Below are 20,824 nucleotides of genomic sequence, written 5' to 3' on the forward strand. Positions count from 1 at the left end.
TGTTCTCTGACAAAACAGAGAGAAACAAAGCCCCCATCAGAAATGGGGTCGGCACTATTTCTGGGCTGCTATTTGCATGGCTCTGTACTGCCTCTAGGTCTGGAGGTGTCCAGGTACCTATACCATGGCAGCGAGCTTTTTTGACACACACATTACAGGAGTAGGCACCCTTTATGTGTCAGCAATCTACCCTTAGCTTGTCAATGTCAACAGGCTGTTCTTCCTTTTACTATGCTTTCAAGTACAGTATCAGCTTATTGTCTTTGCTGAAAGTACAGTAAGGAGGATCAACAGGAAATACATTCTAAATACATTTATATTTTTACACTGAAAGGAAAAACTGGAAATGGGCTCCTCTAAGGCTCTGCAGTTACGGATCCCCTTACGCAAGAGGGTTTCTAAGAATTTTAGAGTGGTAAAGACCACTCTAAGGGGGTTTCCTTCATCACATTCTGCATTAACAGTAATGTTCTCAATCCATCTTTGAGGAGTGGATGACAGGCATCACCAAATACAACTCAAATTGGTAACATTGCAAGTCACCAATGCCACTGACAGCAGTCATCTCTTTCCTGTGGCACACACTTGGCTATACATTGTTAAGCTATGTCCCCCATGCTTGTTTATCTATGATATAAACTATGTGACTCTTACACTGTGCAATTCTTGTCAGGAAGGAGCCATTGATGGTAACAGCTGTGTTCTGTGAAATAAACCTGTGGCTACACTAGAAAAATCTCCTTGATAAACAGCAAAGTAGCATTTAGAGACAGAACTGTAGCAGCTCTTATGATTTTCCTATCCCAAGAATAAAAACTCATGTTTACTAAGTCTCTCAGAGTCCATGTAAACAAACGTCAGCACCTCTATAGCTGTCACTGTGTGCAAAAGGGAGCTCCACAAGGAGCTCTGACAATGCCTCCATTAAAGTTCCTACATGGCACTTCTCCCAAGGCCTGTCCTGTCATGCTTACATTCTTTACAGAATAAATAAACTCTGTTTCACTTAAAGCAAAATTAAAAGAATTATTTCCCTCTTTACCTTTTCATTAAATTCCCTAGTAGAAGCCAAACTGTTCTTGGGAAAAGAGCATTGTTATCTAGTTTAAAGATCAACATTAGACAGTGTCTTAGGGTTTTCACTGATATTATAAAAACCATGACCAAAAGCAACTTGGGAAGGAGAGGTTTTATTTCTGTGTACAGTTCCACATCACAGTCCACCACTGAGAAGTCAGGGCAGAATGCCACAGATGGGTGCTACATACTGGCTTGCTCCCCATGGCTTTCTCAGCCTGCTTTCTTACTGAGCTCAGGACCACCTGCCCAGGGGTGACACCACTCACAATGGGCTGCACCCTCCATGTCAATTATTAATAAGAAAACATACTACAGGCTTGCTCATAAGCCAAACTGGTGGAGGGATTTTCTCAATTAAGAGTTCCTCTTCCCAAATGACTCTAGCTTATGTCAAGCTGAGAAAAACTAGCCAGGGCAGACAATAATTGAGATATTTCTTAAAAATCAAATTTTATAGGAATAAGTTCTGGTTTTAATGCCCTTGAAATACTTTTCAAAACATGAATGGGTTTTCCCACAGGTCTATATACTTCTAGCTGAAGGAATTTTAATGAGCAGAGCATATGGACAAAGATCTGTACTTGTATTTTATTTCAGTGCTACAACTGAGCCCAGGACCTACACATGCAAGGCAAGTGCTTTACTGGGGGCACATTCACAGCCCTTAGAGATGGCCTCTAAAGAAGAGGAAAAAGAGGGGCTGGAGAGATGGCTCAGAGGTTAAGAACACTGCTTGTTCTTCCAAAGGTCCGGAGTTCAATCCCCAGCAACTACATGGTGGCTCACAACCATCTGTAGTGAGATCTGGTGCCCTCTTCTGGCCTGCAGGGATATGTGCAGACAGAACACTGTATATATATAATAGATAAATAAATCTTTAAGAAAAAAAAAAAAAAAAAAGAAAAGGAACTTTACAAGTACATCCTGGCCTGGCGGTGGTGGTGCACACCTTTAATCTTAGCACCTGAGAGGTAGAGGCAAGTGGATCTCTGTGAGTGCCACAACAACCTGATCAGACTGAGTTCCAGGACAGCCAAAGCTACACAGAGAAACCTTGTCTCGAAAAACAAACAAAAAAACCAAAACAAAACAAAAAAAAATCCTGAAAACAGTACATTTTTTTCTCCAGTAGCTTCTAGCAAGCTAGATGATGGATTAGCTTTTCATAGATGCAGTAAAACTTGAGGGGCTAAATGGAGACTATCAAACATTTACAAACTGTGGTGGTCTAATCGATGGTATCGGGAATAATAAGTTAGTTACTCCACATACACAGCTGAGATCAGACAGCCTGGTATATATATCATCTACTGACTGCTTGCACAGCAGCATGAAGCTCTTCAGTCGTGGTGCTTGGCCCCGTGTCCTTCCTCAGGTGGTCATCTAGAGAAAATATATAGGTGTTAATACTCATTCCAAATCAAAACAGGAAGACAAGCAAGTATACCTGTATATATTTTAGGACATTATATTAGTATTTTATCATTTTTCTTATAATATGTATTGACTTGTGGGGGTGGGGGCTGGCAGGCATGCATGTGGAGGTCAGAGGACAACTTGAAGGAATCAGTTCTCTCCTTCTAACACATGTTCCAAGAACTGAACTCACGTCATTAGGCTTGGCAGCAAGCCTACTGAGCCATCCTGTTAGCTCTACTTTGTGAGTTCTCATTTCTTAATTGTCATGAGGAAATCATAAATGTTTAGTATTAGAGACTAAATGTAATAATTCAAGTGTTTCTTCTTCATTGGGTAGAGAAGCAACAGGATCTCATTATGTATCCCAGGCTGGCCTTCTGCCTCAGCTTGAGTGCCAACATCACAGGCTTCCACTACATGTCCAACCTGGTTTTCTTTTTTCTCTGACTGAAGTACAGAGGGGAGCCCTGTGAGCCTTTCTCTCAGATATAAGGAATCAACTTATGAGGAAGGACAAGTGTGCAATCAGCATTGTAGAATCATCCAAAACAACAAAACTACTATGACTGCCTGCTAGCTGAGCCCTCATGTTACATATAAAAAAAGGAGTACAGTTTATATCTTCACATCAAAACTGTAACACTATCCAGGAAATTGTGCTTTTAAAGCCTGCAAGATGGCTCAGTGGGTAAAGATGTTTGCCACAAAACTCTGATCCCCAACTTTGATCCCTAACACTTACACAGAAGTACAGAACTAGCAGCTACAAGTTGCCCTCTAATCTCCACATATGTACTGCAGTCCATGCACACACCGACAGTGTAATAAAAATAATTACTAAATAAAATAAAATTGAAAGAGAAACTGGGTATGCCTTTAATCCCAGCACTCAGGAGGCAGAGCCAGGTAGATCTCTGTGAGTGAGTTCAAGGCCAGCCTGGTCTACAAAGCAAGTTCCAGGACAGGCTCCAAAGCTACACAGAGAAACCCTGTCTCAAAAACAAAAATCAGACAAACACAGGTAAAATTTAAATTTAAATTAAAAAATGAAGGGCTTTTAAAGTAATTTTTCTCTCTGTGTATGTACAAACATGTGAGCACATATGCATACATGTGAGTGTGTACACACAGGCCAAAGCAGGTACATGTGGAAATTAGGGGGCAACTTTTTTTTCTTTTTTGGTTTTTGGAGGCATGGTTTCTCTGTGTAACTGTCCTGGAACTGGCTGTAGCTGGATAAATCTTTCTTGCCCGCCGTTACTCCAATAACCAGTCAGAGGCTTAACATTAATTACAAATAGTTTGGTCTATGACTCAGGCTTATTGTTAGATAGCTCTGACATCTTAAAAACCTGTGGATTTCTTCCAGGCTGATATGGATTGATAAACCAAGACCCTCTGAAAGGTCTCTGATGACAGTCATGGCCCAGATGGTCCAACATCTAGAAAAGCTTCAAGGCAACTGGCTGAGATGATGCAGCCTCACAGACTACCACAGCCAAGATTTAACTATAGTTCTAAATTTTCTCAGGATCCCCATAAGATTGCCAGTGCCCCAATCAGCAGGAAGTAGTATAGAAAACTACGCCCAAATTCCCAAAATATTTTTTATAAATGTTTGTTTTTATTTAAAGGAGTTGATTATGAACGCAATCTCTTTCTAAAGAAAAAAAGGGGATATGATATAGAAATGATAAAAAAAGATTACTGAATCTACTTTGATTAAAAAAAATCTCAAAATACTTTACATTTGATACAGATTTGGTTTACAGATACAAATTTAAGGTCAATTTTGTTATACTGTATATATATTTCTACTCTTGTTTAAGGTATTATGTTTAAGCAACTCATTTAAAATTGTAGTGTATAATTAAGAAATACAGATTAATAATTAGTCATCTATGATAATCAAGCTTATAGTCATGTTAGTTTAGTTTTCTAAGTATACAAAGATATATTTTAATTAGGTAGGTAATCTTCAAACACGTCAAAGACCTAGAAAATATGGCATTTAAAATATTTTAAAAACTTAAGACTTTTCTAAACAATGAGATACATCTGCTTCTGGCAGCACCAATTACTTCAAAAAAGATGATGGGCATCAAAGAAACTCATTATGGAGTTTGCTTACAATGTGGAAAAGGCTATTTGGGCAAGAAACTGCTCTTGCCTGAACTGCTTGACAGTATGTTGTATAAACTGGACATGCAGGACCCAGGGGAAAATAACCTCTGAACTTTGCCAAAACAGGGTGAGATGGTCCTTCAGGTTCCTGCTTCACAGAAGAAACTGCCAGACATTTTGCAGGACACAGAGAAAAGCAACTAACAAACTTTGCCAAAATAGGCAAAACAGTCCTTCAAATTTCCTGCTTCACCAAAAAGTATGCCAGAGACTCGAGGCCTGTAGGCTGAAGATAGAGCTCCAATGTTACAGAGGAACTTCGGGTGACTGTCCAGACAGCCAGACTTCTCTGTTATTTCTAGAATTTTGGAAGTTGCTTACAATGCACTTCCTGTTTATTTAGGTAATATTAGATCCTTCTGGGGTCTTCGATGGAGTTGAAGACTAGATAGTTATATAGTTTTAAAAGGTAAATTAGATATAAAACTTTAGACTCATAAAGATAAGATAGATAGGATATTTTCTTTAATTTTGCCAAATACAAATAGACTAGATATTATAACTATAATTCTTGCTTGATAACTTTTGTTATATGTAATTTTACTATGTTAAAATAAAAACCTTCCTTTTGGATTAGACAGAAAAATGGAAGTACTGTGGGGTGGTCTTTCTGTATGTTGTGAATATGTGTTGCTATCACTGGTTAATAAAGAAGCTGCTTTGGCCTATGGCAAGACAGGTTATAGCCAGGCAGGAAATCCAAGCAAAGAGACAGGGAGAAGAAAAGCAGAGTTGGGAGATGCCTGCCCACCCATCCAAGAAGCAACATGCCAGCAGACCAGTAACACCACAGCCATGTGGTAATACATCAATTAATAGAAATGGGTTAATTTAAGATGTAAGAGCTAGCTAGCAAGAAGCGTGAGCCATAGACCAAACAGTTTGTAATTGATATAAGCCTCTATGTGTTTATTTGGGGGCAGAACAGCTGCTGTCTGGGCGGACCAGAAACTTCAGTCTACAACTGGCTTTGCTGGCCTCAAACTCACTGAGATCTGCCTACCTGCTTCTGCCTCCCAAGTGCTAGGATTAAAGGTGTGCACCATCACTGCCCAGCTTCAAAGGACAACTTTTAGCAGTTGGTTCCTTCCTTCTGTTGTGAGGGTACTGAGGCTGTCAGGTTGTTGGGTTTGGCAGTAAATGCCTCCCACCCACTGAGCCACCTCATTGGCCCAAACTGTGTTATTTTTGCACATTAAAACAGAACTGAGATGGGTTTCCCATCATAAAAATCTCAACTTTTATTTAGGGCAAAACCTACTCTGCCTCAAAGATCACATCCACTCAGCACAGGACTAGGTGACAGGCTATCTTTCTGAAGGTGGGTGCCTATGTGATCCTCGACAGCACCTTATACCTTCCACTAAAGCCAGATGAGCTGTCAAGTGGAGCCACATGGCTCCTGCAGTCATGTGGACTCAGAGAGCAACCACAAATGATGATCTATGGCTGAGGGCGCTTCTTAAGGCATTGCACAAAGAGGTCACTGTGTGCCAAGAAAAAAAAAATGTGATGATGAAGAAAATAATTTGCAAGCCAGGAATGGTGATGCAAGCCTTTAATTCCAGCACTTTGTAGGCAGAGCCAGGTGGATCTCTGAGTTCAAGACTAGCCTGGTCTACAGAGCTAGTTCCAGGCCAGTCAGGACTACACAGAGAACCCACCCATCTCAAAAAAACAAACAAACAACAAAAAAGAAAATAATTTGTAAAATCACTGCCCCTGTAGTTCTGTAGCCACCCTCACTTATGAGCTTTCTCTGGAGCTTTCTACAGAGCAGGTGCCCAAAGACACTTTACTGACTGGACCCACACTGCTAGTAGCACTGTGCATCTAAGCATGTCTCACTCCTCAGCTTGCCTGCCTCCTCTCTCCCCCCCGCACAGGAAGGTGATCAGAAGAACTGACCCTAGTTAATGACTACTCTCCTCACTTTCAACTCTCTACTGCCATTAACACTAATATTAAGGAGATTCTAACACATTTACAAACCAGAAGTTACTTCTCAAAACCTTGTTTTTTCTTCATGAGACTAAATCAGTGTCTTGTGGTTGCTATGTTAACTATATTAATGTATCATCAGCAACCAAGAGGGACAGGAACTGAGTACTGTCATGCATTCTTAAGTGTAAACACTAGTAAAGCCTTTCTAGGGGACTAAATACTATGAATCACATGTTTAAATATGCCTATGTTGTCTGTGAACCAGCAATTCTGCTTTAGGCACCTCCACAGGCGAGATACTTGTATGTATAGACAAAGATACAACTTACACAATTATAAACCCAAAACCTTAGCCCTAGTTCATCAGTAAAATAAGAGGTGTGACAATACCACACTACAGAGACCCAGACCCACTGTTCCACAAGCACAATGCAAGGTAACACACATGCAGATTCTTAAACACACAGAATCAGTCCATAGTGACTAATAAAAGGTCAACAGGAGCACCTTCCAAGAAAGAGAGGGAATCTGGGGAGTTAGGATGGGCAAGGCAGAGGACATTAAAGGGAACTTTACATTACTTGAGAATTTCAGAAGTTTCTGTATGTATTGACATGGCTAGTGGTTTATTTTGCATTTTAAGTATTTATAAAATAGTATTTTGCCCTAGGGTCTGGGCCTTAGTGATTTCTGGCATAAGCTTAGAAAGCTCCTATACTCATGCTCTGGCTGTATCTGGATGGCAGCCTTGTGTTGAACCTTGGCCTGCATTGAGTCACAGCAGCCTTAGCTCTCTGGAAGTTAGTAGGAATGACTGTCCAACCCAGTCAGCTCAGCATCACAACAGATGATAAAACCAGTCAAGTCACAAATAACGTTATCCTGATTCACAAGTATGTCACTTTTAGAACTTAAGAGGCACCAAGTCACTCACATGGCAGTGTTGGTCATAGAACCTTACAAAACTTCACAGAGCAATTTGCATCCTGGGTATTAAGAATTTATTTCAACTCTCATGTTAGCTGCCTGAACCCCACTTGTAACCACTCCTTGAGAAAGAGTGCCAACTCTACCACATGGGAAAACACCCATCTACAATGCACTCAGTTCAAACAACCAACTCAGAACCTGCTGCCAACGTGATCAAAACAACCAAAAGCTCATTTCACTTTATTATTTTTCTTATTTATTTAGTCCTATCTGTTTTATTTTTGGAGACAGGGTCTTACTATGTAGCCCAGGCTGGCCTTAAACTCAAGATCTTCTTGCTTCAGTCTTCATTGCCTAGATTACAAGTCTGAGCCACCATGCTTTACTCTGAAAGTTCATTTTAAAGATGAACATTCTGAGTTGGGTTCAAAGGCTCATGCATCTAATCCTGGTATTAAGAGGTTGAGGAAAGATTGATGTAAGCTCAGGGACAGCAGAAGTAGAGCGAGAGCCTGTCTCAAAAGTATTTTGAAAAAGAATCTGTTATCTGTAGATAACTGTCATCTACTACAGAAAGTATACTGAAAATGTAATAGCACACACAGACATGGCTTCTCTGTATAGTAGTAATCTTGCCTTGCATTTTTCAGTCTGGGAAAGGTGGGAGGTGGGAGAAGACTTCTTGATTTCAAAGGAAACTATAGTGTGGTAAGACAGGCTATTCCAAAGACCACACTGATGTGAAAGTCAGAGTTTCTTTCAAGACCTTGACTTTGAAATTATCATCACTTTGTCCAGTAAAGGTTTTCTTTCCCCAAAGCACTTGGCTTTCTGGAGGTTAAGTAATACAGGCTAACACTGGACTAGACATAAGCAAAATTAAGCTAGGACTCAAAAGCTCCAGAGAATAAAGTCAATGAAGCTAAAGGAAGAACATCAGAAGCGCCTACCCTTTGGTCTTCTGTTGGGCTTCCAGCTGGGATGCCTGTTTGGAGGCTGGAGTGTTGAATCTGTCAGAAACACATTCTGGATGTCATCTGGAGGACCACGCAAGAAATGGGCTAAAATTCCATATAACAGAGGACTATTTCAGGAAGAAGGCAAAACCAAAATCAATTCACTTCCCATAAGTAGAAAAAGCTTAAGACATTTGCTTTAAAGGTAAACTCTGACACTGTAAATGCATCTAACTCACTAAATCGCAAAAGACACGGGATTATTATCCAAGTGGCAAATGGTCACTCTCAGTTTAAAACTACCAATTAACCTGAGTGAGAATTTTTTTTTCCCCCAGACAGGGTTTCTCTGTGTAGCCCTGGCTGTCCTGAAACTCACTCTGTAGATCAGGCTGGCCTTAAACTCACAGAGATCCACCTGCCTCTGCCTCCTGAGTGCTAGGATTAAAAGCATGTGCCACCACTGCCTGGCTCTTGAGTGAGAATTTTTAAACCCCCCAGAAAAAACATTAACACCATTAAAATCATCTAAACTGTAATGAAATTATAATCAACCCACTGGAATTCAGCTTCTCAATTGCAAGCCTAGCCTAAAAACCTTCCTAGAACCTAAAACTGGTTTAGCATCCACTGTCTTGTCAAGGTTATGCCTAGAAAGCATGTGGTCTGCCTTCAAATCCTGCTTTTGCCAACAGCCAGCTACAGGCCTTGGAAGATCTTAGTCTCCTGAAACTGACAGATATTTCTCTTTCATAAAGGGTGCAAGCAGAGGGCTAGAGAGATGGCTCAGTGGTTAAGAGCACTGGCTGCAGCCAGGCGGTGGTGGCTCATGCTGCTCAGTGGGAAAGCACTCACCTATCACGTGCAAAGCCCCAAGTTTTAGCCGGGTGGTGGTGGTGCACACTTTTAATCCCAGCACTCAGGAGGCAGAGACAGGTGGATCTCTGTGAGTTCAAGGCCAGTCTGGTCTACAGAGTGAGTTCCAGGGCAGCCAGGACTGCTTGCTTCAGAGAAACCTTGTCTCAAAGAACCCAAAAGAAAAAAAAAAGCGCCCAAGTTTGGTCTCCAGCATGTACACATACATACACCCCAATTCCCTGAAAGGCTGCAACATGTTCCCTCACATTCTGGAAATAAAGCTGGTAACCAGTTCCCTTTTTAACTTGCTCATTTGAGGCAATTGTCTCAGAGGCTACCAAAGAGCTAGGAAAAAAAAAGATCTAACAGCTAGCTACTCACTCCCAACACCTGCTAACTGCAAACTAATGCCTTCTGCTTGAATAACCCCATACCCAACTGCTCACCGGTAGCTACTGTGGCAGTCTGAACAGGAATGGCCTCCATAGACTCATATATTTGAATGCTTGGTCATTAGGGAGTGGTGCTACTTGAGAGGGATTAGGAGGTGTAACCTTGTTAGAGTAGGTGTGGTCTTGTTGGAGGAAGTATGTCACTGGGGGTAGACTTTGGGGTTTCAAAAGCCCAAGCCAGTCCCAGTACCTCCTCTCTTCCTGTTGCCTGGAGATCTAGATATAGAACTTCCAGATATTTCTCCAGCATCATGCCTGCCTGTGTGCTGCCATGCTTCCTACCGTGATGAAAATGGACTAAACCTCTGGAACTATAAGCAAGCCAATTAAATGCATTCCTTTATAAGAGTTGTTGTGGTCATGTGTCTCTTTATAGCAACAGAACACTAAGAAAGCTACTCTTAGAGACTTTTTTTCACACATTTCAAAAACTGTCCAAATGTATAAAGCATTGCCTTGTTTTGCTTAACACTCAAATGCAGTGATTATTGTACCCATGACCACTATCTCTGCAGAATGGGGACTACGCCCCCTTAAAGATTCTTCACCAAATAAATCTGGTTACCAATTTAGATGACATAAGATTTCTTCACCAGCCGGGTGGTGGTGGCGCATGCCTTTAATCCCAGCACTCGGGAGGCAGAGGCAGGCGGATCTCTGTGAGTTTGAGGCCAGTCTGGTCTCCAAAGTGAGTTCCAGGAAAGGTGCAAAGCTACACAAAGAAACCCTGTCTCAAAAAACCAAAAAAAAAAAAAAAAAAAAAAGATTTCTTCACCAAACAAATCTGGTTACCAATTTAGATGACAAAGGCTTTTTCTGTGGCAGGATTTCTTGGGGCACATGCTCTGTTTATGCACATCATGAATGACCAAGAGGAAATGTGGTTCAATGACCTTTTGTGAGCATCTCATAGAATATTCCCGTCACTCTCTGGGAACACTACAGAAAATAGTGTGCTGCCACATCTACAGCATCTACAGCAGTATCCCACATTATACCATGTGTCAGATAGGTTTTGGTACAATTTGCTGGAAAATCCCTCATTGATACAGGAATAAATAATCCACAATGACACAAGAACATGAGAGTTGTTCATAACAAAAGGGAAGTCATGGTTCTACATGGAAAGAAAATGAGGCAGAGAGAGAGCCTTCAATAGACACCCTTACATTATGTGTAGATAAAAACAAATTGAGACAAAATACAATTCCTCCCAAATAAGAGGAACTCAAGTGTTTGAAAAAGAGATGTATATATACAATACAATTCTCTCATAAGTGGAAGAAAATACACACAGCTCTGCTTTAAGTGGTGAACTCTACCTTTAAAACCTGAGCAGCAGTCAGGCATTGTGGCTCACGCCTTTAATCCCAGCACGCAGGAAGCAGAGGCAGGTGGATCTCAGTGAATTCAAGGCCAGCCTGGTCTACAAAACAAGTTTCAGGACAGCCACGGCAGTTACACAGAATCCCAGCATGCAGGAAGCAGAGGCAGGTGGATCTCAGTGAATTCAAGGCCAGCCTGGTCTACAAAACAAGTTTCAGAACAGCCACGGCAGTTACACAGAGAAAACCTGTTTTGAAAAAAAACCAAAAAAATCCCAAAACCTGAGCAGGTACATGACAAGCCTATGAGGAAGGTGTGAGGAGGCAAAAAGAACACCCCTGTATTCTGGACACACTGCATTTAAAATGTCAGCGGACACATGAGCCCCAACTCAGGAAAACGAGCACATTTGTCCTACACAGACCTCACTAGAGACTCAAGAGTATGGTGGGGAGGGATGCAAAAGAAATGAAAGTAGAAGACAGAACCTGCTCAGTGCCCGCGGTGAGGGAGAGTTAGGTTAAATGGCATACATGTACAGCAGTTTATGGTAAGACAAACATAATTATAAGAAACAAATGAAAAAATTCAACAAACTTTTAGAAAGAAAACATAAGTCTTCTAAGAAATTTCCCGCTAGGAAAGGTTGCACTGAGATGTGCACTCAGGCACTAGGCACAAACTAATAAGCCAGTTAGGGACTCTATGGAAAAATGTAAGGTATTAAACACAGGGAAAGAACTAAGAAATGATCAGTGTAAATGAGGAGGAGTATTTACAATGCAGACAGCAGAAGAGACAGGGACGGTAACATGAAAACAGAGGGCAGACAAAGGAGGTCTGGCAATGAAAGAATGTAAGCAGTAGTGGGGTGAGAGGAAGCTGATGGCAGGGCTTTTTGGTTGTTGTTGTTCCTATACTGGAGTGAAGAAAGCAATGAGGAGAGAACAAAGCCTTAGAAAGAAGAAAAAAGATCAGGAGGGCAAGAAGAACAATCCTTAGAAAGAAGTAAGGGTGTAGGGGGATAATGAAGGGGGAGCTGGAGAGATGGCCCAGCAGTTAAGAGCACTGGCTGTTCTTTCAAAGGACCAGCTTCAATTCCCACTACCTACTTGTTGGTTTACAACCACCTATAACTCCAGCTCCAAAGCCTTTAAGGAAATCAGGCATGTATGTGGTGAACAACATGCATGCAGACAAAACACCCATCCACATAAACACATTTTTTTTTTTTTTTTTAAAGTTTAAAAAAGAAAGAAGTAGAGGGCTGGGCCAAGGAGACTGCTCAGAGGTACAGGGTGTGTTGCACCCTTAGCAGTCATGGCCCTGGTTCAATTATTACCACTGAAAGAAAGAAATTGGGGGAAAAGCTCTCAAGAAAGAAAGAAAGAGGGAGGGAGGAAGGCAGGCAGGCAGGGTGGCTGGTTAGGCATTCAGTTCTCTGAAGACATAGCAAGCTCAGCTCAGCAGAGAGCTCAGGTGACTATGCTGCCACACTTCTTGGACCTCATATAGTAAACCCAAATAAGTTCCTGCTGGATTAAAATGAATCATAGCCAGTACTATGCAATTGAATCTGAATACAACATCTGTAAACCTCTTTTAAAAACTTCTTACATTGAATTATCTTTTGATTCTTCAAAGGCATTTAGTTCACGGATGAGAAACTGTCTGTCCAATGGAACTACAGGTTGACCAGATTCTGGGGGGGAAAAAAATTCAAGAAAACACTAAGTCTATTAATCAAAAAGGCAAATTCAACTTTGATAATAACCACACCTGCTAGGTACACACATTTCTCAGACTTTGGGAGAATGTTGACAGATCAAACTGCTTATGACTTTATGATGTCAACATATTCATGCAATTAAATGTAGAACTTCATTACAGCTTACCACATACTCACTTTGGTAATATGGTTTCTGCCACACCCACGACGGTGTCGCCCGCGTGACAAATGCCTTGGATGAGGTGGTTACGTGGGAAAGGGGGGCTCGCGGCCCTCGGGTCTATGCCCCCGGCGACCCCCTTATCAATCTGCCCGAATCATGGTGCCAGGCTACACGGAACCACGCAAAATCTGCTTACAGAAGCTGGCTGGCATTCTGCCTTTTTTCTCTTTGCAGCTGTGACTATTGCTGTTTCCTTGTGTATTGATTTCAGGGAGTTAACTCTCAATGTTTCTGATGTGCCCCATAAAGAGAATAATGATTCCTCAAAAGTGGCCTCAATACCCCCACCTATAATTCAAGCTTTTAGGCAAACAGTTAAAGAGGGTCCTAGAAGTTTGGGGGAATTTATGAATGACTTAGAACAAAAAGAACTTATGACTCAGAGGGACAAAGATTCTAGCGAAGAGAGATGAAAGTAAAAGTCCAGGAACTCATAAGCAATCCACATGCGCAGCCAACAGCAGCTGCAAGGAAGCAGTTACAGGAACTAGCCAGTCCTACAAGAATTATCAAGGGACAAACAGAGTTTCTCATCAAGGGTCGGTGGTGGCAACCCCCTAACTTTAATCCTAGATATAATAATTATTTGGAGCCATTGCCCTTTACGGGAGCTTATGATAAACATGGGAACCAATGGGTGAATCATAATAGTATGAAAACAGAATGGCATAAGTTACAGTTCATGGAAAGAATAGCTAGGTCCCAACCCCCCTGGTGCCTTCTCACCTGCAAGCAAAGGTTAAATATTTTCACACAAATGAAACCGTGGTTAGAACGATGGTGGGAAGGGTTTAATTTTGATACAAAACAAAGGTCTAATAACTACGTAGAAGGAAAAACTTCAGCTAGTGCTATAATGTTCTCTGGATGAGGAATCACAATAGAGGAAATAGCACCTGTACTCATGAGATCTATTAATCATTCTGAGAAAATTGTGTGACCACATTGTTGATTCTATGTCTATCGCCCCACTGGCCGATTGCCATGTTTCTTCAAATGATTGTATAAAAAACACTGCTTGATCTGAGTAAAATTGCAGCAGTTCACAGCATACTCTGGTGTCTGTGTCTGTCTGTCATTCGCCGAATCCCACTTATCCTGAGTACCTTCAACCTGTTCTCCCTCGGTCTGGTGTTCCTACTGAGACCCAGTCCGCGGCAGGTTTCTGAATCTAAAACTATAATGCTGGACTTCAGTAAGCTTCCTAAGATGCCTACAGATTAAACACATGGTAATACTAAATAATTCATTAAAAATATATATACATTTAGGGATAGCAATTCTAAAATTAAAATTATTAAATTTTTAGACTGAGTCTTACTCTAGCACAGACTGGCCTCAAATTCATTATGTGACCTAGACTGGCCTTGATTCTTCTGCTGTGGCTTCCTGAGTGCTGGAACTACATGTGTGAGCCACCACTTCCCTGGTGAAAGTGAAATGATAGAGCCACTCAGAAGCAGTGGCAGTTATTACCTGAAGGGAAGCATTCACTTCCCAGACAACTGGCAATTCCATCTTTAGTTATTTATCTAAAAAAATAAAACGATGTTCACACAAAAACTCCAAGTAAATGCTTTTGAGGATTTGATTCACTGCTGCCAGAAAGTATAAATAACTAAAATGTCTACAAGAGCAGATGAAATGGCACAGCCACAACATTTTCATATTCACAGGGTCAAAGTCAACATGACTGAACCTCCAGTGTATTTTACTAGGTGAAGTGAGGCAGTGTCAAAAGGCATGTTCTGTAGGCTTCCACTTATATGGCACTCTGGAAAAGGCAAACTTGATTAACAGAAACTCAGTCTCCTCTCCTCTCCTCTCCACTCTCCACAAGTGCTGTGAATTAGCCTCTGGCCTCACACATTAGGCAAGTGTTCTCCCACTGAGCTAGCTACTGACCCAGTGCTTTTCTATTTTGTATTTTGAAGCAGTGTCCTCCTGCTTTAGCCCTTGAGTTTCTACGATTATAGGCATTAGCAATCATACCAATCTAAAACACTTAATATGGAATGAGCACTGTCACTATTTCATCCTAGGGATGATACTTAGGTAATGGCCAGCTGTAACAAACTGAGGGAAATAGACACTAATAACGGATCTTTAGAGATCCTCAACATATCAAAATCATTATCCTTTATGAGCACGTGTGCTTAATAGTACATAGAGAACCTGCAGTGGAAGGTCCTAGCTCTTACTTTCCCCAACAGCATAAAGCTCACCAAAACCTGTTCATGCTATGACAAGAGCCCATGGAATGCTAAGTGTTCAGTCACCTGCAAGACACAGTAATGAAATTACATATTCAGGCTAACTGCTTTCTAAGAATTAGAAAAAGGGTAAAACAGAGCTTTTTTCCAGAGATGAACAACCACTTACCTGCTATAAGGACAGAGGCTGTATACTTATATTTGTTGAATTCCAAATACTCCCTAATTAATTCATTAATTAGAAGGTTTTCATGAGACAATGATGGTCGGGGTTCATGATCATCATCCAGGGCATTGAAAACTTCAGCACGGATCCTTGCTTTTAAATGTCCTAACACTCCCCTTTTTTCCAAGGTGTTCTTTAAAACTGTTAAATATAAAACAAAAATGGTTCTGTTATAAACAAAATGTTGAAATTTCAGGTATGTGCTAAAGAATAATGTTTAAAAGGAAAATGACACAAATACAGCTCTTAGTTTAAAGAGAAAGCTGAACAATGATATCGATATCATAAGCTACGTTTGTAAAAATTAAAGTCTCCATATAATAATAATCCACTCTCAATGTATTTGTTCAAATTCAAGTTTATCCATGTTGTATCTTTAGTTAGGGACTGTAGTTTGGTGGGGGAGAAAAGGGTGAACAGAATTACAGTTTGCTTACACTCCAATCTCCCACAGATTTTCAAGTGTTTGCCAATCTATAGGGGACCCAGACATTACTAATAGCCTTTAGTCCAGAAAGATGGTTATGGAAAACAATTATCCTCCACAAAAAGAGGGAATATTTCATTATTGTTGATGATACTTTTGAGATTCATAGCTGACTTGGTTTTGTTTTTCAAGACAGGGTCTCATTACGTAGTTCTGGCTGTCCTAGAACTTACACTGTAGACTAGGCTGGCCTCGAACTCACAGAGATCTGCCTGCCTCTGCTTCTTGAGTGCTGGGACTAAAGGTGTGCACCACCACACACCTTGCTGAAATCCATAGCTGGTTTGTTGTTTTTTTCCAGACAGGGTTTCTCTTTGTAGCCCTGGCTGTCCTGGAACCCCCATAGCTGATTTTTAATGAAAAAAGTGTTTTGGGTTTTGGTTTTGTTCTGCTTTAAGGGATGTAGAGCTGGGAATGTTGCACATTCCTGTAATCCCAGCACTTGGGAGGCTGGGAAGTCAGACCAGCATGGGCCTCATATCTACGCTGTAACCCAAGCTAACTTTAAACTTATGTAGGCTGAGCATGACCCTGAACTTCTGATCCTCTTGTAGGCTGTGCTGGGATTACAGGTGTACATGACCACTCCCAATGTATGTGTTGCTGGGGATTGAACCCAGGGCCTCATGCATGATAGGCAACCGATATCCCTAGCCCAACAGTAGGATTTTAAAACTTCAAGCCTGGTTAGAAATGTAATACGAGAGGCTGAAGAGATGGCTTAGTAGTTAAGAATGCATATTGTTCTTCCAGAGGACCTCAGTTTACTTCCTGGCACCCACATGGGCAGCTTACAACCATCTGTAACTCCACGGGTACTGGCCTCCTCAGGCAACTTGCACTCTTGTACACATGTACACACACACACACACACACACACACACACACACACACACACACACACACAGAGACAAACAGAAAAGACACACAAATAAAAATAAATTTTAAAAAAAAGTGTAATTAGACTGCTAACCTAAGGAGTCAGGAGTATGCACATCCCAACCCAGCTATTACCCAGGCCCAGAACCAGGGCTGTGAGTTAGCCCACCCCAACATCCACCTCATCTATGAACTGCTGAAGTATGTGAAGGGGCTGGATCTGAACACCCAAAGCTACAGGATCTCCATGACACAAGGTAACAACAGGATATTAAAGAGTTCTGGTGAGGGCCCAGTGTCAAGATGGTAGCAAAACGAGAGGCCTGAAACCAGACCAATGACTCACTGGAACGAACACTTACAAATAAAGATGTATGCCGAGACTTTTTTTTGGTATGTTAAGGTTTTTTTTTTTCTTTAAAATTTGATTTTATGTTGGCAGGGGAGGTTGCAAGGGCATAAGGTAGATATGAAGGGATGGGTAGATGAATGGGATCAGTATGCATGATGTGAAATCCACAAAGAATTAATTTTAAAAAAGTCACCATCCCTTAACAGTAATCTGGAACCTTCCCTTTTCAAATAGTCTTTTGTGTCTAAATGGCAATTCTAAAAAATCAATATAATGCCTAGAATACAGCAAGAGCTCACTAAATGTTACAAATATATAATACCAATAGTGCCTTATACTATTGGTGAAAAAAAAAAGTAGGTTTTTTTGTTTTCTGTTTTTTTTTTTTTTTTTTTTTTTTTTTTTTGAGACAAGGTTTCTCTGTGTAGCCTTGGCTGTCCTGGAATTGGCTTTGTAGACCAGGCTGGCCTCAAACTCACAGAGATCCGCCTGCCTGTAGTTTAACGTGCACTTTGCTCTGCCAATGGCAAAAGCATTATTAATATGCTACAATAATTAAAATTCACAAGACAGCTTATCCGCTTAGCTACATACAGCAAAGTTCCTAAGCTTTGGTAAATAACAACATCCTTGCCCATGTGATTAAAGATATATTCTTAGACTTTTCTTCTTTCTTCTCCTTTGTTTTTAAAACATTCATCCCTTCAACCTTTCTACAGGTATACTAATTGCAGTTGTCAACCAATTATACTTTGTAACAGACCCATAAAAGGAAAGCTTTATCATACTCTTAGGATCATAACACAACCCCTGTTCTCTCCTTCCATCTTTGGAAATTAAATGGAGTGATTCTTTTCTACTGGCAACCATCCTGTCCCAATTACTCTGGAGTACACACAGTACAGCCTCAATCTTAGCAGAAAATGAAAAGCAATGAAGCTGGAATTGGGAAACATAGCATGTCCTTCATGACTTGGTGGTAAATTCCTAACCCATGTCTTAGGTGCCTTCTCCATAGCAATGAACTCTATCTCTCAGAGAAAGATTTAGGTGAGATGGGAGAGTGCTTTAAACGAGTAAAAGACCCATAAAATAGAAGATCATTGATTAGGAAACAAGTTTTCATTACATTTCTCTTGGACACAGAGCATATTAAGAGCCCGAGAATACAGAAAAAAAATATGTAAAGAGACCCCTAAATCTATAGGTGCCACCCATAACCTTCAGGGTGTCACTCTGAGTTCTTTATTATTTTACTCTTGTATTTTATGCTTACAATGCTGTTACCATAAATACTTCTTCAGGAACCAATCTTTTTTAAATAATTAATTAATTAATTATTTTATTTATTGGTTTTTCGAGACAGGGTTTCTCTGTGTAGCTTTGCACCTTTCCTGGAACTCGCTCTGTAGCCCAGGTTGGCCTACGAACTCAGAGATCCGCCTGCCTCTGCCTCGCGAGTGCTGGGATTAAAGGCGTGTGCCACCACCGACCCCAGCTTCAAGTCTTTATTCAAGCAGTAGAAAAGGTGAAGGACCAGCAGCAGAGGACAAGCAGGAACCAATCTTAACCATGACTTATTTCCCACTGAATTATCTTGAAATCCCATGAGAAATTTATACAACATCACACGTGTTATGTATACCCCACTCCCAGAAGAGCTTTATTGATTCACGTGAAGTCCCTCCTGGGGACTGAGGCATGTCTGTTTTTGAACTGCTCACCAGCACAGTGCCCCCAACACATTTAGTCCATGGTTACTGCATTACAGTCTCCAAACTACGCTACTTCGTCCTCTCCAAATTTCCACTACCATTGGCTAGTCTCTGAATTCTTTGAAACTCGGAACTGGCTTTATTCATTGTTTAGCAGAATAGCATGGTGATTAACGCCTGGTGTGCTACTGTACTTACGGGATTTCTACCTAAATTATCTTGGGTGAAATATTCCACTTCTGGGCACCTCAACTCCCCAATGTATGAAATGGACAGAAGATTTGTTACATACATCAAGTAGTTGTTGGATGACCTGTGTCTTACAGAGAGGATAACCACACTGAACCTTAACTACAATTACGACTCAAACATTAACTACAATTACTATTCAGAGTTAACAGTATACACGTGTCATTGATGGCTACTCTTTGTTTTTGCAGTTCTGGAGATGGAACCCAGAGCCCTGCACATAATCACTTTGTCATGGTCAAAAACCCTGAACACATGGCCTAGCCTTGGCGCTGTCAGCTCAGCGGGGTTCTGAGAGGCGACCAGACGTCTTGAGAAACAGACCTGCAACCCTCTCAGAAACTGAAGATTCCAGTCCTTTCCTCCAGCTCCAAGTCTGGCCCTCCCATAGCGCATGCGCAGCGGTCACTCCCCGTGGGCCCTGCCACCTCAGAACGACCCCTAAAAGAGCCGAGCCAGTGTTCCGCGCGCTCTCCTTCCGTCCTATCCCTATCATAGACGGAAGGCGCGACGCTTCCCACTGGCAAGCGTCCCCTCGGCGCACTCACCAGCTTTCAGCTCGGTTACAGTCGCCATTTTTCAACGGCCGCTGATGGCACACCTTCCGCTGTGCGTACGCACGGCGCTGCGGCGTGATCTCCAACCAATAGGAGCACTGCTCTCTTCAGGCGCAACCTCAACCGTTTCTGTGTCTGCTGTCGGGTGATTGGCGAGCCGCCTCCAGAGGCTTCACCAATCAGCGAGCGTGTGAGGAGGGCCCTGATACGGGAAAGGGCGGAGCCAAGACGGAATCAGTTCCCAAGCGTTGCCGGTGGGTGTTGCTGCAGTTGTAGAGGTCGAGGTCCTGGCTGCTCCTTTTCTCAGTGTGGAGAGGTGTTGTGGATGGTATGGCGTCACAGACTCAACCCGGAGTCAGAGTTACCTGGAAGACGTGTCAGAACAGATTGCTCTGACTCATCCTTGGGTCTTTCGGAGTCGATGACTGAGAGTTGGTTTTTCTGCTAAGTTCCCGGATGCTGTGAATGACTGCTGCTGGTCTGAGGAATAGCACCTCAAGAATCATCTTCCAGAGCACTTACTAGGAAGCCTTTACAAGCCTCAGATTAATGATGCCCATTTTACAGAGGAGGAAACTTGAATTTTCAATAGTCAACGATCTTTCATTAAGATCACCTGGAGATGGTGGAGGTGATACCTAAACCTAGGCCCATGTCTCTTCAAAGCCTCCACACTGGAGTTAATACCGAGTACATTTGTAGTCCCCGAGCTATTTGTAGAAATAACCGATAAAGGAATAAGATGTAGCTTTACAAGAAGAAAAAAAGAACATGGGAATAATACGTTCAAAACGGTGTGAGACAGTATTATTACAGTTGGCTCTCCAGGGTGGCCAAAGACACTGTAAATAAGAAGCAATCTTGACCTAGATTCTAAAACTGGACCCTTAAAATTCTGGACAACCTGTTAGAATTCCTAGCTACTCCCCCAGTGTAGGGCCTTACGTCCTATGTAATCTGTGGTGTGCTGCACGATCACATAATCTATGCACGTGCCTGGCCTAGCTACATAAACCCATATGCACGCAGGGTGGGGGCGCTATAA

The 20,824-nt window shown here is 41.6% G+C and overlaps 2 protein-coding genes across 3 annotated transcripts in view; both read right to left on the reverse strand.

Annotated features, from left to right (window-relative positions):
• Myh11 (myosin heavy chain 11) overlaps positions 1-2,463 on the reverse strand; it is a 114,062-nt gene extending 111,599 nt beyond the window's left edge. Inside the window, exon 1 of the mRNA XM_052759598.1 lies at positions 2,353-2,463. Within this exon, the coding sequence (XP_052615558.1) occupies positions 2,353-2,387 (35 nt within the window). The 5' untranslated portion in view covers positions 2,388-2,463. The remainder of the gene's footprint in view (positions 1-2,352) is intronic.
• Positions 1,175-19,899, reverse strand: Cep20 (centrosomal protein 20). Of its 2 annotated transcripts, XM_052759607.1 has the most exons (6): positions 19,771-19,899; positions 15,484-15,681; positions 12,767-12,851; positions 8,508-8,641; positions 2,353-2,463; positions 1,175-1,902 (listed from the first exon to the last, which is right to left on the reverse strand). In XM_052759607.1, exons 1-5 carry the CDS (start codon positions 19,796-19,798, stop codon positions 2,384-2,386), a joined length of 525 nt encoding a protein of 174 aa, XP_052615567.1. In that variant the 5' UTR covers positions 19,799-19,899; the 3' UTR covers positions 1,175-1,902; positions 2,353-2,383. The 2 variants fall into 2 exon arrangements, with proteins under 2 accessions (XP_052615567.1, XP_052615566.1); XM_052759606.1 differs by having other exon boundaries at positions 1,175-2,463; positions 19,771-19,898.
• Between the last annotated feature and the right edge of the window lie 925 nt (positions 19,900-20,824).

The sequence above is a fragment of the Peromyscus californicus genome, unplaced genomic scaffold, assembly GCF_007827085.1.
Source record: "Peromyscus californicus insignis strain IS unplaced genomic scaffold, ASM782708v3 Scaffold_3__1_contigs__length_106647218, whole genome shotgun sequence".
NCBI lineage: Eukaryota > Metazoa > Chordata > Mammalia > Rodentia > Cricetidae > Peromyscus > Peromyscus californicus.